At 35.1% G+C, this 27,951-nt stretch overlaps 3 protein-coding genes across 3 annotated transcripts; 1 reads left to right on the forward strand and 2 right to left on the reverse strand.

Moving 5' to 3' along the window:
- Nucleotides 1-608: 608 nt before the first annotated feature.
- On the reverse strand, nucleotides 609-2,783 carry LOC149210828 (uncharacterized). The gene is made up of 2 exons (XM_089399110.1): nucleotides 1,507-2,783; nucleotides 609-1,359 (listed from the first exon to the last, which is right to left on the reverse strand). The coding sequence occupies exons 1-2, from the start codon at nucleotides 2,781-2,783 to the stop codon at nucleotides 609-611; spliced, it is 2,028 nt and encodes a 675-aa protein (XP_089255236.1).
- A 2,196-nt stretch (nucleotides 2,784-4,979) lies between these two features.
- Nucleotides 4,980-8,695, forward strand: LOC149210829 (putative glucuronosyltransferase PGSIP8). The gene is made up of 4 exons (XM_089399111.1): nucleotides 4,980-5,109; nucleotides 7,704-7,902; nucleotides 8,097-8,352; nucleotides 8,567-8,695. Exons 1-4 carry the CDS (start codon nucleotides 4,980-4,982, stop codon nucleotides 8,693-8,695), a joined length of 714 nt encoding a protein of 237 aa, XP_089255237.1.
- Nucleotides 8,696-9,804: 1,109 nt separating this feature from the next.
- On the reverse strand, nucleotides 9,805-10,836 carry LOC149210830 (F-box protein At3g26010-like). Its single transcript, XM_089399112.1, has one exon. It carries the CDS (start codon nucleotides 10,834-10,836, stop codon nucleotides 9,805-9,807), a length of 1,032 nt encoding a protein of 343 aa, XP_089255238.1.
- Nucleotides 10,837-27,951: the final 17,115 nt, after the last annotated feature.

The following is a 27,951-nucleotide window of genomic DNA, read 5'->3' on the forward strand; positions in this document are numbered from 1 at the left end:
CTATAGGAACAAAATCATAGTTGGGAAACTGCATATGAGTACAAAAAATAAACATATATACATAATTACATCTTAATGAAATTGAAATAAAAATAAAAATACGAAGAAACAAAAATACTTATATTAAAAGTATATGGAAGGTCTCATTTATAAAATTAAAAATAAATTCTAGCTTATATAGGAAGTATCAGTCTAACTCTAGCTTATAAACTTCAAATTTGACCAAATCACTATTCTATTGTCTATTAGAACTCTTTTGGAAAGCTGAGACTTCCAATATTTGCACATCTCAAATTATTGGAACTATAGTCCCTATACTTGGCCGCAAAATTGATCTAAGATAGCGTTTTCTTTCATTATAAAACTTTGACACTTGTGGTCCTCCAGCTTAACATATCTTGTGCAATATCCTGCAATGATTACATTCAATACGTGTTAGAAAATCTTCACATACAAACTTGAAAAATATGGTTATGCTTTCATTTAAAAAAGGCAAATGGTATAAAACTAAAAAAAATCACTTACCAAAATGGTTCATTCAAGTGCTCAATAGAGTAAGACAATGATGGTAATAAACACTGAAACTTACTAGTTCTTTCAATCTATTTTCATAGTGGAAGAGGTTTTCGAGTTTTCATATCTTTCCATTCATCATAAATAACATTCCAATCTATCTCATTTAGAGCATGAGGTGCACTGAGAGAGATAAACATTAACATATCCAATGTTTTTAAAGAAAGCCTTGACCTATCCTCATTTTTTATCCGATTTAATTTTGAAAAACCTCTTTCACAAACTGCTGTACTAGCCGAAATAACAAGAATTGCTTGCCATAGCTGCATTAAGCATGGAAATCCTTCAAACCATTCAATTTCACCTCCACATATATCCCATGCTCCAAACATATGCTTCTTTGGGTAAGATTTATACATAGTACATATAAATTCATCCATTTCACCCATACATTTAATGTTGTCCACAAAAAGAAAGCCTCTAGCACTAAATTTTTCACATAAGCATTTCAACCATCTTCTTGTTTGAGAGTCTCTGTCATCCATATCCTCATAATAATTACGAGGACTAAAAAACTTAGCTGCATTAAAAATAAGTAAATCTATGAACCTTGCATTTAGAGAGTCAATCACCTTCATTACAAAAGCCTTTCCCAGTGTACTGCAGTCATCTAGTGTCTCTGCTCTTTGTGACTTTGGCAAACTCTCGAACCTTAATTCATGTACATGTACTATACCTGTGCAATCTGCAAACTCAAGAGTTCCCTGTTGTGTTTTATTTAAGAAGGATGATGTATGCATTGCACCTGCCCCAAATGTGTCTTTTAGAAATCGCTTATGAAGCAAGCTAATAGTGATATCCAAAGTTGTTCCAATAGATCTAATGTCAAGATGATCCTCTTGAAACTTTTGATTCAGGTTATTTAATTCAATAAGCACATCTGCAAGTAAGTGGATGCAAAATTGAACTTGAAATATTGTAGCCATCTCATACATTTTTTTCTCCACTAACTCCCAGTCCCTTAACAAAGCAGGCATGAGCTTAACGAGTCTTTCCATGACTTTTCCTCTAGAAAGCCATCTAATATGATGAATTTGTAACACTTCTAGCCTTGTGATTTGAAATGACTCCATTAGCTCTTTCAATTCTCCATGTCTTTTAGTAGATTTCCCTAACAATGAATAGATCTTGTTTGCAAACTTATCAATAGCTTGCAACTCTTCAAAATAAGATGAAGCATCATTAGCTGCTAATGCTTCTCGATGAGCTATACAATGGATATCTACTAAATGAGGGGCATGTCGACGAAGCTTAGTAGATAAACCTTCACGAATACCCCTCATGGATGATGCTCCATCAGATCCAAATCCAACTAACTTTTTCATGGATAGATTCATGTCTGCTAAAAGATATGTAACAACATCATACATAGACTGTGATGTTCCATCCCTAATTTGTAGCAATTGTATGAATTTTGTAGCACATGGACCTCTTCCTTCATTGGTCAAATATGTAATATAAATAATCAAATGTTTCACCATAGTCCGATCAGTGCTTTCATCAACTAAAAGTGAGTAATATGGACTTTGGAAAATCTCATCTTTTAATTTTTTCCAATATACCTCCTTAGCAGCTTCTAGAAAGTCTTTTCCAGATGTTGTATTTGTATATGTTGAGTATTCATCTGTTAGAGGCATGTGAGGAGTGTTTTTATACCTATTCAAGTCACAAATTGGCTTATATACTTCCAAAGGTAAATCATGTATTGCAACAAAATACATGTTCTCAATAACTGATATAATTCTCTCTTTCTGAGCATCAACCATTAGTTCTACATGTTTTGTAATTGGAAGAGTACTCCGTTTACTTTCTCCCTCTACAAGTTGCAAAGCAAATTTATGAGCCTCTGATGTTGCATGGATGTTTAAAGAACTAACTTGAAGGGTTGTGCTTCCATCTTTAGCAAATGGAGTTTCCCTTTTAAATTTTACACACCATGAACATTTTATCCTTTCAACACCATTAAAATATTTTATAGCATAAGCCCATGGAAATCTCAACTTCCATTTGGACTTGAATGTTCTTTTGTACCTCTTCGATGTTGGTTCCTCTTCAAGAAGTTCTGCACTATCTGATTCATGGTCCTCATCCACATGATCATATACTTCATTTTCAGAAATATGTGGTTGATTAGAACATTGAGAGATACCAAATGCATCGGAAAGTGAAAGTTGTTTCAGATCCTTTTTGGGGCGACCAAGAGGTGGCATTTTATACCTATAGTCAACAAAACAAGAAATATAAAAATATAAATTAATATAAAAAAACATAATATTATTTGAAAATAAGACGATATACAACAAAATTCATATGAAAACTAATGAAAAGCAACATATAGATCTCACACACATAGCTCTGTTGATCATCGAAAATTAAAATTAACATTGATCTTCATGGAAGGTTATGCACATTGCTATCACCAAAATGAAATTTCTTCTATAACAAGGAATATCTCAAATTGTCTTTTAGTAATTGTAATGTAGAAGCCATCATGATTCACAAGGACAACAATCACAAAAAAGGGGATGCACAAAGCACACCAACAGTTGGCAGTTCGAGTGGGGCAAGTCTATGCAGCATGTGTCATGTATGGATACTTCTTGAGAAAAGTTCACAAACACTTCCAACTCGAGAAGAGCATTAAGATGCTTCCTTTTGTCTCAAATGAAGAAAGTGGTTCTCAGCAGTTGAATTACACCCACCCAGAATTAGAAGGTAGAAATTAGCAAGAAAATTCAGCTGTACAAGGTGGTGTGGCTGGATAATAAATAATGAATAAAAATCGTACACGATTATCTCCCAACACTGCTAACACCAGATGATTAGGATGGCCATGAATATTAACATGCATGGTTCCATGATTTTTATGTATGTTAACAACTACACATGGTTGAGAGTGGAGGTGGGCAACTAGAAGTCCAAATTTCAATGCTCAACAACTTACATTTCAATGTTATGGTTCTAATTACATCACACATAAAATTATAGACATGCATGTGTGTACATTTCAATGTTATGGTTCTAATTACATCTCAAATAAAATTACAAACATGAAATAGTGTGCATTTCAATTGTTTCAAATACTCTTATTGTGTGTTTTGCTTTAGGAAAATAAAAACAACAAATGCCTCTATCTCTCTCTCTGAGTTGTTACATGCCTTTATTAGTGGAATATTTTTCTTCATCTATTTATCCTTCTTTTATATAGTAAAAAAAATACATTGAACAATGTACATATGTTTCAAATCATTCCATTAAATCTCAAGTCAACTTGTTATAATGAACATAACATTGACTAGCCAACACATATAAACATATTATCACATGACATTGTAAAGACATCACTCATTCTATCTTATTAATTATTATTGTCCTATATGGATTTATATCTATTGTTTTTTGTATGTTGGATTTCTCTATAATAAATTAACATTATTCATTTCACTATTGCAAACATGTGATATTAGACGTCTCTAGGATTAAAATATAGGTAGATATACTTTGATCAATGTCATTATTGTATAGGGATTTAAACAATACTTTGATTGATTGAATAACTTCCAATTTTTTTATCCTTCAAAATGCTTGTTTATATTTTTGTAAAAATAAATAAAGTGAATGAACAATAATCAATTCACTAATGAGTGTGAGTTTTTTCTAGTGTAATTAAATTGCTTTGTATATCATGACCAAAAACTTGTGTTTCTACTATAAAATATAGCATTTTAAATTTCTTTGTTTAATTTAAAAAGATATAAAAAATTTATTTTCTTACTTCTTGATTTATAAAATTCAAATCCATATTACATTTGGTAAAAAAGATGATTGACATATTGAAAAAAAAAAAACAAAAAAAAAAAATGTTGTTAAAGCTTTTCCACTTACATCTTATTATTCTCTTTTTACTCATTATTCTTCTATGTTCATTTCATTAACTAAACTTTTATGTTCAAAATAAGTTATTATGAGAGACAATTGATTGTAAATCACTTTACCCTTAACTTTATTGGCAATGAAATTGATAATCTTTCAATTTTTGTTCCCCTTAAATATCTTATATTGTGCTATTATTAAATCAATCTATGTATCACTTTGGTCTAACTTCATGAATTAGAGTTTGGGATACATAATTCATTTGGGATACAATGTTAATGAAATTGATAATCTTTCAGTGTTTGGTCCCTTTAAATCTCTTATATTGCGCTATTATTAAATCAATCAATGTATCGTTTTGGTCCCCGTTCACCAATTAGACTTTAGGATATTTTGTTTTAGAGCATACATTCATAGTCAACACAAATGTATGAGCAAAATTAATGGCCACTCATTTGAAATTATTATTAATTCTTATAAACTGAATAAATTAAGCTTAATTGCAACTAGGATAGTTATTCAGACGTATAAAAATGATAACAGAACGCGAACGTAAGAGAAGCTCTGAGAAATCGAAGAAGGGTGTTGTATTTTATAGAAGACAAGGGATTAAAAAACAGTGGGTTGTATTCGTAAGCAAGGCGGATTTGGAAACTGTGGGCTGTATTTCTAATTTTTATAATTGATGAGGCGGTTTCGTGTTTGGCATGGGATAGTTTGATAGATTTATGTGTGGGTAAGGGTTTTCAATCAAAATATTAAATTAAAGTATTGATAAAAAATTCATAATACCAATTTAGATTGATTTTAATTTTAGATCTAAAAATGCCATGAAGCATTAAATTTATTTTCTTTTAAAAGTGTTAAAAGAAACATCATTTTTTATAATATAAACTGAATAAATTAAGCTTAACTGCAACTAGAATAGCTTATTCAGTGCACACAAACTCTAAATTCAGATGCTAGCCTTTATACATAAGTTTCATCTGAAGGTGGCGTCAATCAAAAGTGGAAGACATAGTTAAAATGAGAAGGACGATTCATTTTCATGTTGGGTGACACATGTTCATCACAAAGACATTTAGGTTCCAACCCTTATTTCGTATAATTAATTTGAAGCAGGCCATTACTTGAGAGTGGGGTAAGTCTGTAAAGCTTCAACTTTATTTTTACCCCGCAATTTTAATGAGATTGCAACTAAATAAGCAGGGAAATGACTGAGACAACATATGTACATTATTCTCTCTTAAAATTATATGCTTTTGAAAGAAACCAATCTCCATATTACTTGGTACCGTCACCAAGGTGAAGCTGATGAAGCACCGGACACTGTAACTGGGGACATTGTTTTTGTATTGCAATTGGAAGATCATTCTAAGTTCAAACCAAAGGGTGATGATGAAATGGACCATCCTAATTGAATATTGATATTGAAATTTTATGGGGAAATAATATGATATTGATTGATTAAAAATGAGTACATGTTTATTTACAGATGACAGAGAATTGCCTACTATATCGATCTGGACTAATCTTGTTATGTTATGACATGCATTTCCTCAACAAAACTGTCAATACTCATCAATCAGAAACTGAATAATTTCTTCAAACTCTACAAGGGACTAAAACAAGATTTTTCCCCTTCTCCATTACTATTTATTTTAGTTATTGATGGTCTAAGCAGAGGCATTCAGTTGGCTAGAGAAAATGGACTAATTGCTAGATGCGGGGTAATAAGAACCACTCGTATTTCACATCTCATGTTTGTGGATGACCTGTTGTTTTCTAGAAAAATAAAGTAAGCAAACTACAAGCATTCCACAACATATTTTCCAAATTTGGGGTGGCATCTAGAATTATTATGAACAAAGATAAATCTATTATCTGGTTACTAGTATCTTGCCTCCAAGTCACTAGCATATTTACTAACACTGATACAAGTAACTCATTCAGAAATTGGGAATATGAAAACATACCAGGGATTGGGAATCCGCAAACAAATAAAATCCAGTACGTTAGGAAGCCTGTGGAATGCGCTCCTCTCCAAGCATAAATTGTGCTTAAACCTTGCTTGACAGGGGTTTGCTGAATCATAAATCTATGCTCCTCTCCAGCTTAAATCGTTGTTAAACCTATTGGCTCTCAATTGAAACTACCAAATGAAATGGTATCAAAGGGTAATTGTTAAATAATAATTAATAAGAACTTGGATCATATGCACAATTAGAAAAAACAACTCAAAAAGAAATTGTTGTTTTTTAAATGGGAGCAAATTAGAAACTCCCAAATGTAATGGTATGAAAAGGTAATGTTGGCATAATAAGTAATAAAAATTTGCATCATATGCACATTAGAAAAAACAACTCAAAAAGAAACTGTTGCTTTTGAAATTAGAGTTTCTCAAATGAGATTTAAGTTTTAACATGAAAGGAAATTCCCAAATTCAACATTATTAAAATTTTAATTTTAGAAAAAATGAAATTTAAAAAAAAGGGTTGAAAATTTAACAGCCCTTCTTAAAAAAATTTAAGATATTATTCCAATTTTTTTTCAAATGACAAAAATCATATTTTAATTTTTTTTTGACGTGTAAAAATTTCTCATTACTTCTCTGACGTGCCAAAGGTCCTTTGAAGGGCTCTGACGTGTTCAATTTTGAAAGCTGTATACGAGTTACAGATATTATCTTTCCCATTTCGGGCAACTTTGAGCTGCTTTTGCCCAATACTCCGATTAAATTTCAGCGTTTTGTGACCTGTCAACATTATGTTGTTTTGAAGAATTTGCCGAAAAATCTTTGGCCAAGCGTCCTTTTGAATGCATCTCGTAGCGTTTTAAGCTCTTCCTCGGTTTTATCATCTTTCATAGCCGGAAATTGAGGTTTGAGGTCCAAATCTCATCAAGCCACTTTTCCTGATGGCTTTAGTGCATTGAGAAAATAAACTGCAAATTTCCTCCATAAAACTGGAAACGCATTCCGGAGCTACTTTGCCGTTTTTAATTTCGTCAGGTTTGGGCCTTTTTATCTTTAAAGTTTGCATAGTAGCCACCTGCAATCTTTTGTAGTGAACGGAGGCAGAAACGTAGACAGAGTTCAAGCAGTTGATGGCATTCTGAATCTCTTTACTAGTTCGGAGCATAAGTAGCAGAAGAATCCCTGGTTCAGATAGGCAGATATACTGAATGGACCGAGAATCCCTTCCTACTGCACGGCTTTTCTTGTTCCTCTTTTTTTTGCTATTAATTTGTCCGATCAGATGTGCATGGAGCGTTGGCACCTACGAAGCGGAGCTCAAAAAATGCATATGCTACAATGATGTACATGGGGACACCGAGAGACTATGAATTCTATGTTGCTGTCAGGGTTATGCTTCGATCGCTCATTCGGCTTAGAGTGAATGCAGACCTTCTTGTTATTGCTTCCAAGGATGTTCCTCAGCAATGGATAAGGTTTGTGTAAGAATCTTGGATCCCTTGTAACCCTTTCCTGTTTTCGGCTTTATTTTGATCCTCCGTACTTGGCTTATAGCGCATTATTCGCATGAGGGCTTAAGGTTTATTTTGAAATTGCTTCATGCAATCTGCATACTTTGTTCTCGATGTTGCGGTGCCTGATTTAAGGCTCTTAATGTTTCCCCTTTGTTCTGCAGACAGTCAGATGGGGTTATAGTTAAACCTGTGGACAATATAGAGAATCCTTACAGAAACCAGCCTGGATTCAACAAACGGTTTACTCTAACGCTGAATAAGCTGTATGCGTGGACCCTAGCAGAATATGATCGCATTGTCATGCTTGATGCAGACAATCTTTTCCTGCAGAATGCGGATGAACTTTTTCAGTGTGGGCAGTTCTGTGCCGCCTTCATTAATCCCTGTATTTTCCATACGGGGCTTTTTGTGTTACAGGTATGCCATTTCGTTTTGGCTTTCTTTTTATGACAGATGCCTAAACTGGCGAGCTGCTCCCCTGGTTGAAGAACCATCCCGCGAGCATCGGCATCTTGATTACTTGAAAATGAATAGCAAATTGTATTCATGAAACCCTTGTTGGATGTGCTGTCATTTATGTTAAATTGTTATATCTATCTCTGAATGTGGTTTACTTATTGTTTGTTTGCAGCCCTCAGTGGCTGTGTTCCATGATATGATGCATGAACTGAAAACATTAAGAAAAAAGAGAGATGGTGCAGACCAAGGATTTCTGGTTTCTTATTTTAATGACTTGCTAGATAGTCCGATGTTTTTATAGATGCGAACTTGCACCTGTGGCTTGATGGGAACTCTAGCAGTGCAATCATAGGGCAATTGATTGGACACGAGGAACCGGAGTTGGAGTTGTCTTTCGTCAAACTTCAAAGAGCTGGATGGATCATTTCACACATTTGGTAATAGGAGGATCTCTTCTTCTGGCTGGGTAGAATCCTCTCATGGCAAGCTCATTACTAGATCTCTTCCTCTTGCTGGGTAGAATCCTCTCATGGCAAGCTCATTACTAATACTTCGCAAGAGTTCACATATGATAATTTAATGACATTTTAAGCACTATTTCGCAAGAGTTCACTTATGATAATTTAATGACATTTCAAGCACTTGGAGAGTCACAGTTTGTGAACCAAACGATAGCAACCAATAGTAAGGTTATTGTAGAGGCAGTCACAGGAATAGACCTATCCTCTGAAGTTGATGACTTCTTCACTTTATATTTAGATTTCAATGCTCCTATGGCTGTAATAAATGCACTTAATAAAAATACATCCGTTGTTGACTCTAGTGGAATGTTTTTCAGCTCTCTGAATAATAATCAAAATGTAGAGGGAGACGATACGATCACCAGCAACCAACAACCAACAGACGTACAATTATCAAAGCACTCAAGGTTGCTATTCTAGGCAAGTTAAAGCAATCAACTCAGCACTTGGGATCAAATCCCACAAAGCAATTCTATACCTGCTCTTCAAATTCCTTCAAGCTTTTGAAAGTAAAACCAATGAACTATCAATATAATTTTACAATAATAAAAAACAATTAGAAGGCCTTTAGCCAGCTCAAATAGCTCATCCATTAGGCTTGAATCAACATCTCTTCTAGAGAAATTCAACAATTCTAATTTAATAATCTTATCGGCCTCTTTTTGTACCTTTTGGGACAATTGCTAATTTCTATAATTTTCAAATAGAAATATTAACCACCCATAATCTCATAATTTTGAATTATTAAAGAGAAATGTTTGCGAAAATATATTCATAAAACAAGCGCTTCCATTAAAGCCGTATTAGTAAGAAATCTACAATAAAAATAAAAATTAACTGTCTAAACATTCCTCAATAACGGAACGGATCATCATTATACAGATCATGATCAAGGCCACCATAAGTTGTTAGATTCGAAAGATGGTGTTTCTATACAACAAGGTCGTTGAGACGTGCGAAGCCCTGGCAATCTCAATCTCCTGCTTATCAATTTCCCCTTCCAGTTATATATCCATATATTCATTTCCCAATCCATTACCATCATTAACCCGCTGCTGTTGACGGTTACTGGATAAAATGCTGCACTAAAGCTGGGTGTTGCCAACCGGCATCTGTGTAGAACACACCATACTTGTGCTTCATTCAGCTTCCACATGCGAACAGAGCAAAACCCGTTCTGCTCCAATACCATCACTTGCCCATAGTATTCACGTAAACTGTCACTGCTAATTATTCCACATCCCGGCGGCAACGGGATTGTTGTCCAAACTCCGTTCGCAATATCGAATGCTGCCAGGGAATTGGTAGAGAAATTCCTCCAATAAAACTTGCCTTTACAGTAAATACCCTTTCCGATAGGGTCAATATTATTGGGGACCATCATGGAAACTTGAGTCCACGCACTCGACTCTGAATCATAAATACACATCTCGATTTCTCTATAATAATCCCGCCCTAGCAGAAGAGTGCAACGCCCTGTGGAAGAATCGAAGGCTAATCCGCTGAAAAAGTAAGCTGATACAGGAGGCGGTGGCAAATGTCTCCAGCTGCTGCTACCAGGAATGCCTATGGAGAAGGCGGAACTATCCCCTTTTCTACGAATACACATGATGCTTTTACAAGAACCCACAACGATGTGATGGGGCAAAGGAAGTTTGTAGATCTCCGAACCGCGCCCTTCTAGAACCCAATATTCCACGTCATTTTCCACATCCCAATCCCATTGGATCTGAATCAGAAACCCCGCGGTGGAATGCAATGACCAATTTGGAACATTTACTTGGAGAGCATCACGGGAAGAAAGCAGATAATTCCACTTTTTACAGACAGTCCTCATTTTGCCCAGAACTCTCATGGGTAGCCTTGCTAAAATCATATACACCAATTCTTCATTGAGGCTTTGCCAGATTTCCGGTTTCATTACTACCATATTTATTTTTCACCCAAAATTACTTTTGGCTAGGCAATCACTCTTTTTAAAAACCCTTGAGATACTTTTTCTCGCTGTATTAAGATCTAGGTTGTTATTTTTCGGCACTTAATAGATACAGAGTCAAGATAGATCTCGACTGATTTAATTCACTTTTTAAATAAGCTATATTTCACATGAATACTTTGGGTAATACCGTGGGTTTTCCTAAACATGGAGCTTAAAAACCACCAATAACGTGACCAAGTCAAATTCGCTTTAGCATACTCAACAAAAATTAATTTAAACATAATAACGGAAAATATTTATTCTAATATAGAATTATTTTTATTTTATTTTCATCCACTTAAAATGTCTACATTACATAAAAAAATTATTTATTTTTATTTTTATATATTTTGATGGACATTACATCTCTTGCATAAAGACAAGACCCATATTTTTTACCATCAAGGTCCACTTATATAACCACCCATCAAAAAATGTGTTGTTGTTGCTACACATAAAAGGTATCTTCATTTATTAATTAATATATTTACGAAATTGTTTCTTAAAGTACACATAAATTCTAAAAATAATTAATTTAATTTCGTTACATTTTAAGCTAAGATAAAACTTCACCTCAAGAGTTTAAATAGTTTAGAGTTAGGTGTGAAGTTTTTTTTGGTAATGTTAGGTGTGAAGTTCTTTTTTGGTAACGTTAGTTTACCATCCAGAAAAAAAGTGGGAAAGTACTTTCTTGAGTCCAAAAAAAAGAAAGGAAGGTGAATCTAAACTTTATTTTTGTCTATTTGGAGTAATCCCTTTTTAAAATGTGAGAGGGTTTTTTACATATTCATGTTATCTCTTCCTCAATTATAATATATTATTTTACTATTTTGAATCATTTTGGTTTATTATTATTAATGAATTTTATTTTCAAATTATATTTGAAGATTATTGCATAAAAAGTAATGTGATGTTTTGTAAGATAATTTTGTAGTTCAGATTCATTAAAAATCGAGAAGAATCAAAATTTTTATGTAATTTTTTTTATAATGTAATACAAAGGAATTAATATATGACATGGAGTAGAAAAAAAATAAAAGCACTAAATTAGATCTTAAGGAATTTAACCATTATATCAGGTTTAAAATGGATTTTCTCTCCTACACAAAACTCAACTAGAGGTATTTAATATTATTTTTCCAACTAATCTCAACTAGAGGTATTTAATATTATTTTTCCAACTAATGTGCACTCTACAACCTAGTATTAGGAGACTTGTCACATTATAATAGATAATTTTAAATTAAAAAATAATATTGAAAATAAATACTTACTTTAAAAATTACAAAATACAAGTCCTTTTTAAAGTAAAAGGAAAACAAATAGGAGGAAGTAGAGCACTGCAACTAAAACCTAATGGTGACCATGAGGTAAAACGGCGGCAACAAATCCAAGATAGTTAATGGTGCATAAACCAGAGAGTAACAACAAAAGACAAGCGGGGAAACCGAGAGCAAAGGTCATGACAGAAGAGGTCAGAAGGGGAGAGATCCCCTCCTACCAAGACGTCGCAGCAAGAGAAGGACAAAACAATCAGCCGATAGCAGAGAAGCAGAATGCAAGCCCTGTCCTAGGTGCGACCTAGCAGGCAAGTAGAAGGGGAAAATGTCTGCCATGTGCGGAGGAGAAACCACGGTTCGTAATCCCGCCAAATAAACTGGAAAGGTACAAAAGCTACATGAAGGATCACGCCATGATGTGCAAGTTTGTTGGAGTCTGGTCGTCCGAAAAGACCTCACCAGATGGATTCAGCAAAAATGGCAACCCCTAGGACACATCGAGCTAAAGCTGGGAGCAAAAAGCTTCTTTATGGTAATATTCTCTAACCTGCAAGGCAAAGAAAGAGTGTTTGATAATGGTCCTTATTTTTACTATAATGCTGGTCTATTCATGAGATATTGGGAATAATTCTATAACCCCAATAAGGAAAAAAATTTAGCAGCCTCGGTATGGGTTAGATTATTTGGTTTACCAATGGACTTCTGGGACCCAGAAATTTTGGAAGGGATAGGAAACACGATAAGGAGTTTTGTGAAAATAGCAAAAACTACAAAAAAAGGAAGGTATAATTCGTATGCTAGGGTATGTGTATACATGAACATTGCTAACTCGATCCCAGATACAGTGGAGTTAGAGTACTAAGAAGAAGTTTGGCAGCAAACCCTGGACTATGAAAATATACTTTTTAGATGCCACAGATGTCATGAATATGGACACCTGGTCAAAGAGTGCCCCATAACAACAGAAGAAGATGAGAGAAAAAGTAAGCAGTAGAAGAAAAAAAACAGATCAGGAAGGATTCCAGGAGGTGACGAGTAGAAGAAGACAAACAAAAGAAAACTCAAATGAAGGAAAAAAGGTACAACAAACAAACCCAGGAAAATCAAATAGCTTCAAAATCCTCCAAGAAGAAGGGGAAGATGAGGATCAAACCATGGAATACCAAGAAGACAAAGAGAAAGACACTAGCTCCAGTAGCGAAAGGACCCATACTAAGAGAAAAGCACTGAGTGATATTCTAGAAAAAGGCAAAGAACAGGAAGAACAAACAGAAAACATGGAGACAAAAATTGAGATAAACAGGGGAGAAGACCTAAGTATAGAAGAAGAAGTCCTGAAAAAGTTATTAAATGAATGAAGAAACTTGGATGAGCGATTTATCCCCGAGGATCAGAAAAAACTCTATGCGGAAACATTCCAACAATATCAAGCCAAACAGGGAAAAGGCAAAACAACAACTAAAGAACATCAAGAGAATCAGAAGGACAATCAACCATACCAGCAAAGACAAGTAAAAGGAGGAAAAAAAAAGGACGGAAAAACATTAAAGATTCCATCCAATTAATGGGGCAAATGTTAGTGAACACAGGGAGAGTTATTTCGCTTTCGGCGATGTTCCAAACCCTCAATCAAACCCCTCAATGATAATGACATCTTAGAATATAAGAGGTCTGAATAGTAAAGGGAAGCAGAGACATCTAACGGAACGGATGAGAAAAGACAAACCATAGATTATGCTGCTCCAGGTAACCAAAATCTCAGGACAGAAGATGGAGGAAATTTTAAATAAAATTAAACCTAAATATGAGCAAGTAACCATAGATGTTAAAGGAAGTGCGGGAGGGATAACAACCATCTGGAACCCAACAAAAGTCATAACAGACTGGTGGATAGAAATGCCCAGAATCCTTACAGGAAAGTTTAGACTCATGGGGAAAAGTGAATGGTTTTTAGTTTCAGCAGTCTATGGGCCCCACACCCCAGTAGATCGAGGCTTATTCCTCACTCATATGCAAAAGCTTGGGAATATGCATCAGGAACATATGTGGATCATTGCAGGAGACTTCAATATGACAACATCCAAAGAAGACAAGAAAGGAGAAATACAAAGGGAAGACCCGGAGATGGAGAGATTCCGAGATTTGCAAATGGAATTAAGGTTGGTGGAAATTCCAACTATAAATGGAAAATTTACCTGGAATAACAGAAGAGACGGGAACAAACAAATAGCGTCAAGACTAGATAGATTTCTAGCCTCTCAACAATTAATAGGAAAGGACATCTTCTATGAAGCTTCCACTCTCCCATATATAAGGTCAGACCACTGGCCTATTAAACTGGAGATTGCTATGAACCCTCCAAATAAAAAAAGGCCTTTCCGGTTCGAGGCCTTTTGGCTAAGAGATCCAAAATTCATAGAAAAATGAAAACGTGGTGGCAGGAGAGTAAAACTGGCATGGAAGGTAGAAACTAAATGCATACGTTCCAAATTAGACTAAAAGACCTAAAAGGAAAAATAAAGAAATGGAATAGAGAGGAATTTGGTAACATTCAAAAAGAGAAAGCAGAACTACATATAAGAATGGAGGAAATCCAACAACAAATCATAGATGGAGGAAGAAGTGAGGAGCTGGCAGAGGAGGAAGGGAGGGTGATTAACCAAATCTAGGAAAGAAGAAAGCAAGAAGAAATTCTATGGAAACAAAAAATAACGAGTCCAATGGTTGAAAGAAGGGGAGAAAATTTCAAAATTCTTTCACAAAATAATGTTGAACCACAGACAGCATAATATAATCTTTTCACTAAAGGATAGTCAAGGGAACAGGGTACTTCAGCAAGAAGAAATGGAGAAGTTACTGGTAGATTACTTCAAAGTGATCTTAACCGAACCTAATATATAAAGGGAGGAGGAAATTACTAATGTGTGCCAATATATTCATAAAAAAGTGATCAGAAATCAAAATCTGGCTCTACTCAGGGTGATCACGAAAGAAGAAGTGGAGGAAGTGGTAAAAAAAATGGCGAAGAACAAGGCCCCGAGCCCGGATAGATTTTCTATAGAATTTTACCAAGCCTCCTGGAGTTTCATGAGCTAGGACCTTATGGAACTTGTGGAAGAATCAATATGTACGAAGTGCATGCATCCGGCCCTAAATGCCACCTTCCTTGCTCTAATCCTGAAAACGGAGAACTCGGAAGAACCCCAGGGCTTCAGACCAATATCTCTATGTAATGTAGTATACAAAATACTAGCTACAATAATGGTAAATAGACTTAAACCAATCTTTCCTGACCTCATAGCTCAGGAGAAAACCAGTTTTGTTAAGGGAAGACAGATAATAGATGGTATAGTAGTTGCTCAAGAGGTAATACACTCACTAAAAAACTCCAGAAACAAAGGCATGTTAATAAAACTGGATCTGGCAAAGGCTTATGATCGTCTTAGTTGGGATTATCTGGGGGGTATCCTAAAGGCTCATGGCTTTAACGAGAGATGGGTGAAATAGATAATGTCAATGGTAAGCACCCCGGTTATGTCAATTATGCTTCGATAGGGAGACCCCCTCTCCCGGTTTCTATTCATTCTAGCAGCAGAAGGTCTGGGTAGGCTAGTGAAAGTGCGCCTGGCCAATGAACAGATAAATGGATTGTGAATTTTGGATAATGAATTTCCTATAACACACCGACAATTCGTAGATGAGGTAATAATCTACGAACAAGCCACCCTCAAGGAAGCCCAACAGATCCTAAAAATTCTCTCAGAGTTTACAAAAGCCTCAGGGACAGAGATTAACAATGAGAAATCAGAAATATTCTTCTTTAACACTCAGGTAGCATCCTAAAGATTCTTGGCTAGAACAATGGCATTCCGAGTAGGAAGCTTCCCAGCAAAGTATCTTGGCATAATGCTCAATGAGTATCAGTACAAAGTAGTGAATTGGGGACCTCTCATAGGCAAGATAAGAAAAAATATAGATAATTGGACATTCCGGTCTCTAAATACCCCTAGCATGATAATCTTACTAAGAGCAGTATTGCAATCCATCCCAATATACCAGATGTCTAGCCAAGCTGTTCCTAAATCTATTGGTCAAAAATTAGTAGCCATGTTTAAGAAATTTTTATGGCAAGGAACAAGTAAAACACGAAAATGGGCATTTCTCTCCTGGGAATGGCTCAACAAACTAATCAAAGATGGAGGCTCAGGTCTGCGTGATCCTTACATACTCAATCAAGTGATGGGCGTGAAACTGTGGTGGAGGTGGACACAAAGTGGACAGGACCTATGGAAGAAAATTTGGGAGAAGAAATACAAGGCAGCAGAGAAACCAGAAGACACGATGAGAAGCCAAACAGAGGAAAAAGGATCAGCAATATGGAATCTCGCTAGGAATAATAAAGATTTGATAAGAGACTACAACTTTTGGGAGGTAAGAGAGGGGGACACAACCAAGTTCTGGGAGGAATCCTGGCAATAGCAAGAAAAACTTCTCCATAAAGAAGCCCTCCAAGAAATCCATGAATTTACCTCTCGAACAGAGGGGGAATTGGTCGGAAACTTCTAGAAACCAAGCATAGGGGAATACTGGCGAAATTGGAAGCAAAAGGATGACTGGGTAGCAGCCCCAGAGACAGCAAGCTCGGGTGATTACAACAAAGAAATGGCATCTAGGAAAGTTGTGGTAAAAACAGGTCAAGATATACTCTGATGGGGAACTCGAATAAAAGGCACGTTATCTATAGCAGAAGGTTACTATTTAAAGGCAGGGCATAATCGACAGACTGAATAAAAAAAATGGAAAAACATCTAGAAAATCAAGACTTGGCCTAAAGTAACCTTCTTTCTATGGATTTTACACCATGGATAGGCACTAACCAAGGATCAAATTTAGAAAAAAAGGCATGCAGGGACCCTCACGATGCGCACTATGCTACGAACAGGAGGAGGCAATGGAGCACCTAACAAACAACTGCACTGTCAGTAGCAACCTGTTGAGTAGTCACCAACAACTGTTTGAAAATTATCATAGAAACTACCATAATATAAAAAATACTCTAGAAAATTGGCTAAGAAAACCTTACCAGAACTAGATCTTATACTGCAAGTGGATATTGTCCATAGAGTTCATGGTTTGGAACATCTTGAAGGAAAGAAATAGTGTGATATTTAAATAAAAAAAGAGGATCCCAACCGAAATATGGAAACAAGCAATACAAAATATTAGAGAAACAATTTTAACAGAAAGGTCGAATGATGAAGACTAGAAGATTAACCAAACAGAGGAGAGAATTTTGTAGCGGTTACGATTAAAAAAAGGCATGTTAGACAGAACCCAAAGTTAAAACCAAAATAGAGAAGTTGAAGAGATAAGCACTTATAGGCATCCACCGCAAGGCTTTGTCAAGTTAAACTTTGACGGGAAAGCGAAAGGCAACCCCGGAGAAGCAGGAATAGGGGAGCTAATAAAGAATGATAGCAGAAAAACTTTGAGAATTTTTGCTATAGATTGTGGAGAAGCAACGAACAATGAAGCATAGTTACACATGCTAAAACAAGGACTCGAAATTGCCATTTGAAAAAAGCACCAAAACCTTCAAATTGAAGGTGATTTGAAACTGGTAGTTGACATGGTAAAACAACAGCAAAACAAGACACCTGCGGAAAAGATTAGCAAGAGCTGGAGAACAGCATGGTTAACTAGTGAAATAGGGAAATTGATAACTAGAATAGATTATCGTATCCCCACACACGTAAGGCGAACATGCAACAGACTGACAGACTGACTATCTAATTGGGGAAGCCGAAACAAGGGTAGGTCGATGGACCTTGGAGGAACAGAGCTCCCTCAACTGGAGGAGAAGGAGCAGTTGCAGAAACTCCTAGACGTCGATAATGGCGGCAATAGCAATCCAGAGAGGAATGCTCAGGAAAAGGCAGCAAGTGGAAGATGCAGGGAAAGTACACAGTTGGTGATGACAGATAGGACACACGTGAGAAATGAACGAATTAAATGGAAAAAAGGGTAGCTAACAGAGCAGGGCAGGGATGGATCGTATCCCGAGGATCCAACAGAGGTGAAATCAAGGAATGAGATGGTGGAGGGCAGGTGTGGACCCAGGAAAAGGGTCAGAGAAGGGATGGCAAGTGGCAGCAGAAGGATAGAGAGTATACAGTAGGAGCAGCTGGGAGGATGTATGAGTTATGAGGAGTAAAGGCGGACATAACGGTTGAGGCACATCCCGAGAAAAGGACTAAGGAAAGTGTGCTGGGAAAGAAATAGGACAAGTGGAGGTCATAAGGGACAGATGGATAGGAATAAACCAAAGAGGGCCTGAGGTGGCATTAAGAATTTGCATGCAGCAGAGCACGAAGCAGGAGGGAACAAATAAAGGTGGTAGATAGTAGCAGCGATCAGAAAAAGGCTACAGTAACAGCGGGGAAAGGTGGTAAGAAAGATTCAGTAAAGCGCAGCATTCAGTCAAGAAAGAACATGGCCCCGCGGAAAGCGAAAAAGGTTCCAAAACAGGAAGAGGGAACCAGCAAAAATCCGAAAAGGAGAGGAAGGAAATCGGAGGCTGAGCATATGATGAACATTATAAATGCTTATATGGCGTGGAACCCACCCGAAATTCGGGAGCAGATAAATGGTTGGGAGAGAGAGCTGAGATCAATCAGTTTGAACCAAGAGATCCCCAGGGGAGATTGGGAGGCCATGGTGCTAGACCCAGGTAATTCGCGTAGCCGTAACTCACTCTTCAATAAAATGATGTAACATTACTAGATAATGAATCATGTGGTAGCCAGCGCCATGGAAATGAATCACGCTATCTGAGAGGAAGAAGAGGAGGAAATGAGGCAGCGGAATGAGCAGTTATGGAACTAGAACTAGGAAGAATTGGAAAACATGAAATATGTGCTTCTTAAGGAAATTGCAGCGATACAAATTTCGGCCTCTCGCAACAATCTCATCTTGGGGAGAGTTGAACAGATTCTGAGGGAGATGAAATGGATAATGGAACAGAGAAACGAGACCCCTGGATCAAGTACCAAGGTGTCTGCCCTGATAATCTCCTCAAATGAGGACTGATGCAGTATGTCAAGTCTATTAATGTTTTTTGATGCAAAAAACTGAAATCTGATGTATTACCATAGAATAAAAGCTAGGATAATGAGTAGAGCTCGGAAGAGCAGACATGTTAGAAACACAGAGATGAACATTTTCAAAATTTGGGCTGGATTTAATGTAGACAGGCGGTTTCCTAGTTTCCTTCGGGCAGGCTAACCACCTGGGACATATGAAGGATGGATGTAAATTTTGATTTTGAAATATAGATAGCAGCTCTGCCAGAGTTAACCAAAAAAAAAAAGGTAAAAAGAAAAAAACACACAAATCAAATTTAAAGTAAATTTAGATTTGTGTTTTTTTAGTTCAAAAAGAAACAAATAACTTTTGATTATGAGTTGGTTGTTTAATCGGTTTATAGTAAGAAATATAAATAATTGAGTATATAATTATTGTTTGTATCGATTATATGATAATAATTATAATAACACATATTTTCTTTAATTAGGAGTTAGTTACTCTCTCTTTTGGGGTAAATTATATTTGTTTCAAAAATGGAAATTACAAGATAAATTGAAAATCAAGTTTGTCTCTCACTAGGGAGACTTGACCAAATACAAAAGTTAGTTGGTCTTAGTCATGTGAGAGGTAACTAAGTACTAGGAGATTCAAAACTTAGTATAAAAAATGAGAATTTGGCCTAAGTGGCAATGTAGAAAGTCGTTAGTTTAAAAAAAACCATATAGCCTACACATACTAAAATCTAGGTAGAAGCGTCTCAGTTTGAAACAACGACCTAGATGGGTTATTTAGTATTCTTGAGGTTCCTTCCTCCAAGCGGGGGGGGGGGGGGGGATGCCAAGATGTTGTTGAATTCACTCCATTCTTTAATCTAAGTCCCTCAAAAGTCGGTGCAAATTCTCAAGGGAATGGAGAATATCTCAATAATTATGGTGATGGTCTAAGAGAGTGCACACCCCAGTAGAAATTTCATATTCCATTTGGGATAAACTATTTGCATATATTGATTAAAATAACCTCACACATTCCCTATATCTAGAATCCAATCTTCCCATTCAGTAAGAACCTTCATGTATGAGCAGCATAGTCTATGAGAGGATGCTTCCCCCTTAGCATGAGCAAGATTTACCTAAATGGGTTTTGGCTTGAGGCTACAAAAGAAAAATACAATGTCCTCCAATTGGTAATGCATACACATACTCCCCTTGTGGGCCCTCTCCTGGTAGTAGGAAACTCCACTCCTAACTCGCACTTATCGACGAGCCATGGAAGAAAATCTAGGGCATTGGTAAAGCTCCAATAAAGACCAAAACATACTCGAGGATGCAGGGAATTCGTAGGAGTTCCATATTAGTCAACCATCTTTCATACAATCCCTATAGCCAAAATGATCTCCACAAAGATACACTAGTTGCATCAGGGCAACAAAAGGGGGAGGATGAAAAACAAAACTAGACCAAAATTAGGCCAGAATACAACAAAATGGGAACTTGTGCCTTGCCAACTTAGAAGGTGGAGTAGGTAGTGAAAGGAGGATATTTCAAGGAGGATGGACATTCCAAATTATGAAGGAATATGGAAGCCCAAGCATAGGAGAAAGCGGGTGGACCAAGAAGGGAATCAAAAGAAGACGAGAAATAGTGGGTGTTTTCGCAAAGGAATATGCTCGGAAGATCCTGAGCACCATTTCCAATCATCAGTTGAACAACATGTAAGAGAAAAAATAGCATAGGCTAATATCAATGTCACATGGAAAACCACTATTACCAGTTTTAAAACAGTCTCATAGGACCAAGAGGAAAACCACTCTTTTTTATTGTCACACTTTGATATTAACAACTATCTTTTTGCTAGCCTCATTGGGGTCTAGAAATAGATGGTGCCATGTCGATCCCAAGACATTCCATATAGGCTTCAGACTTCAGTGCGTCTATGTGTTAATTTCCACTACAAAAAAACTCAAAATGCAGATGTGGGCTTTGATCCATGGGAAAAGTCCTATCCCACATTACAACCACTTGAATGAGCAGTCGAAAAATGCATACACGTGATGGTGAACAACTAATTAATAATTCCTTTACCCCTATGGTATTACTAGCTACAATGATGACCCATCTATCATAGTTTAGTCCCATTAACTATTCATGGGGGTGTGTTCTGATGTACCCCATCTCTATTGGCTAGGTGGGAAATTCACAACCTACACCACCCTTCCCTCTTTTTTCTCAATCACCACTATATCTCATACTCGAAAGTATTTTTGAATCAACTTCCAACATATGGTCTTAAGAGGGGAGTTCGAAAAAAGGTTCCAACTGGATGACACAAGGGGAGAGTAATCTAAGAAACTATAATAAACTATCAAGTACATTATTTTGTTACCATACCACCAAACATGTGTTGGAAATAGAGTTTAAATGAGGGCAATCGAAGAGGAGACTTGACAAAGGAGAGATTCCATCTGCCAATTTGATGAAACCTTATGTATATTGGTGTCATCCTGAATTTTTCAAAGCATATTTATGATAATTTGAGAATTGTCTTCTACCAGGAGCTTGATGATGCCTTCAAAATGGGAAATATCTAATCCCATGTGAAGACCCATATGTTAAATGATGTTATTTCTATTTATTTCAAGTGATCTAGAGGATATGTAGAAGGGCATGTTTTCCAAACTTAAATACTTCCATTGTAATTCGTTGGACAAGGATTACCTTTCAATGTCCCATCAAAATTCAATTTTGGGAATGAAGGAAGAAGGGGGGCCAATTCAAAGGGCTAGAGATGGGGTAAGGATGGAGGGTGAGAGGACGGTAGAGTGGGAGGGAAGGGGAACACAACATGATGAAGAATCACCTCATGTCCATAAATATACTAATTCTTTGGATACAAAGTAAGAGTAAGAATTGATTCCTTGATATGGTAAAGAATATAGATCCAAATGGAGGCTTAAGGGATCAAATCTCTTGACATGCAAACCTATTTTAGAGTGAAAAGAGATTTGATACCTCTCATCTCTTGATCAATCCAGAGTTAAGATGGGTCTAGGATGGTATAAAATGGATCCATTTCAAATTTTCGAATTTGTAAATGGAAAGCGAAATTGAGTGACGTTTTCCTCTAGTGCGTTGAGGCCTCAACATCTCCCCTTAACTTTCTCAAAAATTATGAGGTCCCTTTATATGAATTTTGCTAATTTTTATTTTATATTTGTTTAACTTATTTTTCTTTAAGTGATTTTAGTTTTCCTTGACTATTTTTAGCTTTTCTTGGTTTCAATTTTTGGATTGCTCCATTGCCTCAACTTCTCTAACATTTTTTTAATGATTGAAATTTGGTTTCATTTTGACTCATAGTTTGAAACTTATGATTGTTTGAAGTTTTGGAATACTTCACAATATTGATGACTTGGCATAATGAATTCCTTCTATTGAGTTGTCTAGTCTTAATCTGACTTGGTCTCTACATAGCATTCCCATAATCCATATCCACTTGAAAAAATGTAAATATATCTATATATGCTAACATAAAATTAACTTTAAATTAACAAATAATTGATTTGTACATATAAATATTAATAAACCTTTGTTAATAATAAATTATATTATTTAATTAACTTATAAAAAGCATTTATATGTAAATACAAATTATAATTATATTAATAATACTGTGTAAATATATTATAAATTATTCCATATAATCATAACCCTCTCGCATATACACCATATATAACAAACACATCATATATATAATACTTGATATAATAAAAATTAATAAAACAAAACGATCACCATATGTTATAGTCGGGACTTATAAACATGCTATGAACCATCACAATAAGTCATGAATCATTAATAACACATGGGGGAAGTCCGTAAAAACGTATTTTTATATATAAATAAATACCATTCAACATAGTTTCATCCTACACGCAATCAAGACCCCATTAAATTTCCTTTGATCTCTAGCCCTAACCCACCAAGTAATTACATAACATCCAAAAAGTAATTACATAACATCCAAAAAAGGCTAAGGTTTGAGGTTCCAATAGAGGCCAAGACGGAGAGTTCTAGGTTAATTGATGTAAAATGATGAGAAAAGAGAGTTCTAGGTTAATTGATGTAAAATGATGAGAAAAGTTTTTGTCTTGCCTTGGGTTTTCTCTAGGGGAATTTTAGTTTACACTTTGAGAGAGTGAGATCGAGATGACATCATCTTGGGTTACATTCACTTGAATCTCTTATTTCAACACTTTGAATTGTTATTAAATTTTAAGTTTTGTTTTGTCCCCAAAGGCCAAGGCCATGATTGAGAAGGTTTTCTTCGCCCATGTGGGATCAATTCCCCTCAACCACTCACTCTATATTGGATTTAAAACATATTTAATTTAGGTCACGAAGGTTGAAAGCAAGTTTTGTAATATATAAATTTTAGGTGTTAATATTTGCAAGTGGGATAATTTTTCATGATTTTTCCAAGAAAATATATTCGCTAATATCTATTTTTTTTTTTTTAATGATTTGCCCAAATTTTACAATATAAAAATATTTTACCTTAAAAATCGCCAACATTATATAGAGGCTATATATAAAATCATTATAAATTTGAGTAATTTTACAAATATATTAATAAACATCTTATAGTTTTCATATTAGGGACTAGTGAGATTCGCCAATGTTTTTAAACTTCAAGATAATTTTCTATCCTTAAAATTTTCCTTAGTCATATAATTCATTTAACTACATAATAAAAAATAGAAAAACAAAGCCTTGAGTCCATTCTATGGGCGTGGTGATTATTGTAACACCCCATTGTTCTAGAGAAATATATTGATATTTAGGACATAGAATCAGGCCCAATAGGAATCGTTCAAAATCTTATTCAAAGGAGAATAATCCAAAACAACTATTTTACCAATTATGTACATTAAACACTCCAAACACTCAAAAGACAATAGGGTTGTGATTTTGCAACGACCTTAATTTCTAAGCGAGTTGTTGGGATAATTTAACTCCCATAACATTTCATTCCTAGAATATTGTCTCCATATTCTGTATTTGTTAGTAATATCATAATAGAAAACAATGGGATGATCATATTTATTTTATATTAGTTATTTGATTTGGACTCTTTTGAGAAGGTTTCTCTTTAAATGTTTTTAGATTTGGAATTTGTTTGCAATTCTATTAGGCCTTTAATTATCATTTTGTAATGATTTTGTAGAATTCATTGAGTCAAATAAAAACATGAACTTCCAAAATTTTCTAGATCTCAAAATCAGATATCAAAATCTTCATTCAAACATTTTGAAACAAATCCCATTTTTTGGATTTGAATTACATAATGATAAATAAGAGTTCTGAAAAGGACATAATGTTTCTATTTCTGCAAAAGAGATTACTCATTTGCACAATTGTAAGGGGGGTTATTTTCTGTAAAATTAGAAAGAGGAATTGTTCAAAAGGAGGGATTCTTTGCGCTATTATAAGGGACAAATCTCAAAGGAGAATTCAATGGCTAGGAGTTGTTAATCATTCCTATTGGTGCATTTTTGTATTACTTTAGTAACCAATTAATTGCTTAATTAATTTATTTTCAATTTTATTTTTAATCATTGTTCCTTATGAATATAATGTTCATGGTTTTTCACTATTCTTAATACCATGCAACTGTATGTTTATTTAAAATAATGAAAAAATATATTTTTTCATCGTAGGTTTCGATTGGAATAGAGTTGAGTAATGGGTTTATGTATATTTACATGTTTTCATTGATAAATCTAATTCATGGTTTTCTATCTGCTTTTAATCATTTTTAAATCAACTAAACTATTTCAAAGTTGTAACAATGCATTTAACACTGAAATCATTTTAATATTTAATCTAAGAATGGACTTATTACATGCACATTTTATGAACTATTTCATAATTTGTAGGCTTATTATACACTTCTATTCAAATCCAACCTTTATTCCTTACTCTTGATTGAGATTAGGAGTCTTCTTCCTCTCAATTAAGATAAATTAAATTTTTTTGTTGTTTTCATATTTAGATTAGATTGCATCTACATTTACTAATGTGCATTTGAACATCTCCTGTCACAACAGAAAGAATCCTTTTGGCCTAACTAAGCCCTTATTTCATCTAATTTAACAAATGTCCTTCCTTCAAGTTGCTACAAGTAGGCAAGTCCATTTTTTTTCCCTGTTAATATCAACAAAGTATATCATACACCAATTGTTGTTTGATACCATGTAGTTGTTTGTTATTTAAACTAATCCTTTTTCATGGTAGGTTTCGATTGAAACAAAGTTAAGTTATTGGTCTATGTATATTTAAATGTTTTCATTGGTAACAATGCATTTAATAGTGAATCCATTTTAATATTGAATCTAAGAATGGACTTATTGGTTTTATATTTTATGAACTATTTCATTAATCGATGGGCTTATTATACACTTGGATTCAAATCCATAGTTTATGCCTTTCTCTTGATTGAGAGTAGGAATTTTCCCTCTCTCAATTAAGATATATTAGATTTCCTTTTGATATTTGCATATTAAGATTAGATTTCATCTACATTTAGGAATGCATATTTCAAATCCCTATGGCCTAGTTAATCCCTTGTTTCAAAAAATTTAACAAATTGTCTTCCTTCAAGAAGTTTCAAGTGTAGGTAAATTTGAGTAGGCAAGTTTTTTCCTTTTACTATTAATATTAGCAAAGTATATCATACAACAACATGTAAAAGATAGATTTAAGGAAAATTTATGCATGTAAAATAGTTTTAGATTAGTTTAGGAATTTAAATAGGTTAGATTTAGGTTGAGGTAACTCGGCCCATATCTTGTCAAAATCACGACGAAAAATAGAAAAGGGTTTAATTGGGGCCTTGAAGAAGTGATTTCATTAATGTTGGACATGGCCAATTAGGGCCATCAACATTTTTGGCACTAGAAGGGAGGACACTGATAAGCTAACCCTTTGTTTTAATTGTTTAATTTCTTTCTAATGGCTCCTTGAAAGATTCCCATTTGGAGTTGCATCTCTTCATAAGTATCTTCCAACACTCCAATGAAGGTAGTAAAACTCTTGTCAAAGATGAAAATTGATGGTAAGGGTAAAGTCTTTTCATAAGAAAATGTTTTTTAGTATCTTCAAAAATTTATAAACTATAATTATACTAATATTCATGATGGTGTAATGTGTAGTATTTTTACAGTTACTTTCATATAACAAGCCGAAAAATGGTCTTAATCAATGTTGATTGCCTCTATACACACATGGGATGAATTTAAAATAAAGTGTTGTAATATCCCTTTGTTTTTATAATAATTTTTTATTTGCTTAGACTGAATTATGTTAGTGGATATTGGTGGCCACCTCCATATTCCACCTAGACCCCCTAGTCAATTTCATCTGTTTCCTTATTCATTTCAGCATTTACTATTTTTAGCATTTTTTTGGGTCCTGAACTTCTGGACGACGAAGGCCATAGGTAGGGGCCTGCTGCAAAACTTATATTACTCAGTGAGACATTTCCAACAAGGTATTGTACATGCCAAATGGAGATAATATGACCAAGTTACAACCTCGGGAATTTAGATGCCCTACTAACCCAAACAGGGTGCACAAACTCTTGGTGTTACATCTCCTAGGGTTAGTTTTTTGGTTGTTTAGGGTTTTCTCATGTTTTCCAATAATAAGTAGGCCTTTGAGCCTCATTGTAACACAATTCAGAGGCGTGTAGCCACCACATCTCTTCTCAGAGATAAGTCACCATCACCCAAGCGATCTTATTTCCATTCTGTTTGTAGGTATAGTTCAATATTTTTCTATGTTTATGATAATATATATAATTTATTGCGTTCTCATTTAAGTTTGGATTAGTGGTATCAGAGGGTTTTTCTCTTTCTCTGTTTTTATTTTCATGTCCCCAACAAGGTTAGGGTTTAAGGATTTAGGGCTCAACTTGGTTTAATCATTACAGGATAAGCCTCACAAAACCCAACGACCTCACATGGCGGAAGAAAATAATGATAAGGGGGTAGGATATCCTTTCAAAATGTTTCTCAAGGAAGCCCTCGTGCAATAGAGGGATGTGATGATGGATAAATTTGCCTAGATACTTCAATGACTACCCACATGTGATGCATCTTCATCCAACAGACAGTTTGGAGGCATCACTCCTTTTAAGGTAAAGTTTAACTTTGATATGACAACCCACATGTGATGCATCTTCATCCAACAGACAGTTTGGAGGCGTCACTCCTTTTAAGGTAAAATTTAACTTTGATATTCCCATATTCGAAGTCCTGATAGATGTAGACACTATAGATAAATGGTTAAATCTATTGGAAGGATATTTTTTATTTCATGACTTTTCCAATCGGAAAAATATTACATTTTCACTTCTCAAATATGCCCCACACATCAATGACTGGTGGGAAACCTACTATGAACAAAACCACGAGAGCGAACCCTCGTTGTTTTTAGCTGCACAAACTTGGAATTCTTTCCGAGATGCCATCAAGGAACAATGTTACCCTATCGGGAGCTATGAAGATAAATACATAAAGTGGACCATGCTACAGTAGGGAAGGGACCAAGATGTGCTAGAGTTCACCAATAATTTCCATACCCTTTGCACGAAGCTAGGTATCAAGTATATTGAGCATAAATTAGTGCTTAAG

The sequence above is a fragment of the Pinus tabuliformis genome, chromosome 1_2 (genome assembly GCF_031772625.1).
Source record: "Pinus tabuliformis cultivar Carrire ecotype Pingquan chromosome 1_2, CPIR1, whole genome shotgun sequence".
Taxonomy (NCBI): Eukaryota; Viridiplantae; Streptophyta; class Pinopsida; order Pinales; family Pinaceae; genus Pinus; species Pinus tabuliformis.

Excerpts from the sequence above, each read along its gene's own strand:
- LOC149210829 (XM_089399111.1), top strand. The coding sequence starts at position 4,980 with ATGATAACAGAACGCGAACGTAAGAGAAGCTCTGAGAAATCGAAGAAG. Across the intron at positions 7,903-8,096 it reads CAGCAATGGATAAGGTTTGT|ACAGTCAGATGGGGTTATAG; the intron begins GTAAGAATCTTG and ends TTTGTTCTGCAG. Across the intron at positions 8,353-8,566 it reads CGGGGCTTTTTGTGTTACAG|CCCTCAGTGGCTGTGTTCCA; the intron begins GTATGCCATTTC and ends GTTTGTTTGCAG.
- LOC149210830 (XM_089399112.1), bottom strand. The coding sequence starts at position 10,836 with ATGAAACCGGAAATCTGGCAAAGCCTCAATGAAGAATTGGTGTATATG.
- LOC149210828 (XM_089399110.1), bottom strand. The coding sequence starts at position 2,783 with ATGCCACCTCTTGGTCGCCCCAAAAAGGATCTGAAACAACTTTCACTT. Across the intron at positions 1,360-1,506 it reads GAGTTAGTGGAGAAAAAAAT|CTTGCTTCATAAGCGATTTC; the intron begins GTATGAGATGGC and ends TATCACTATTAG.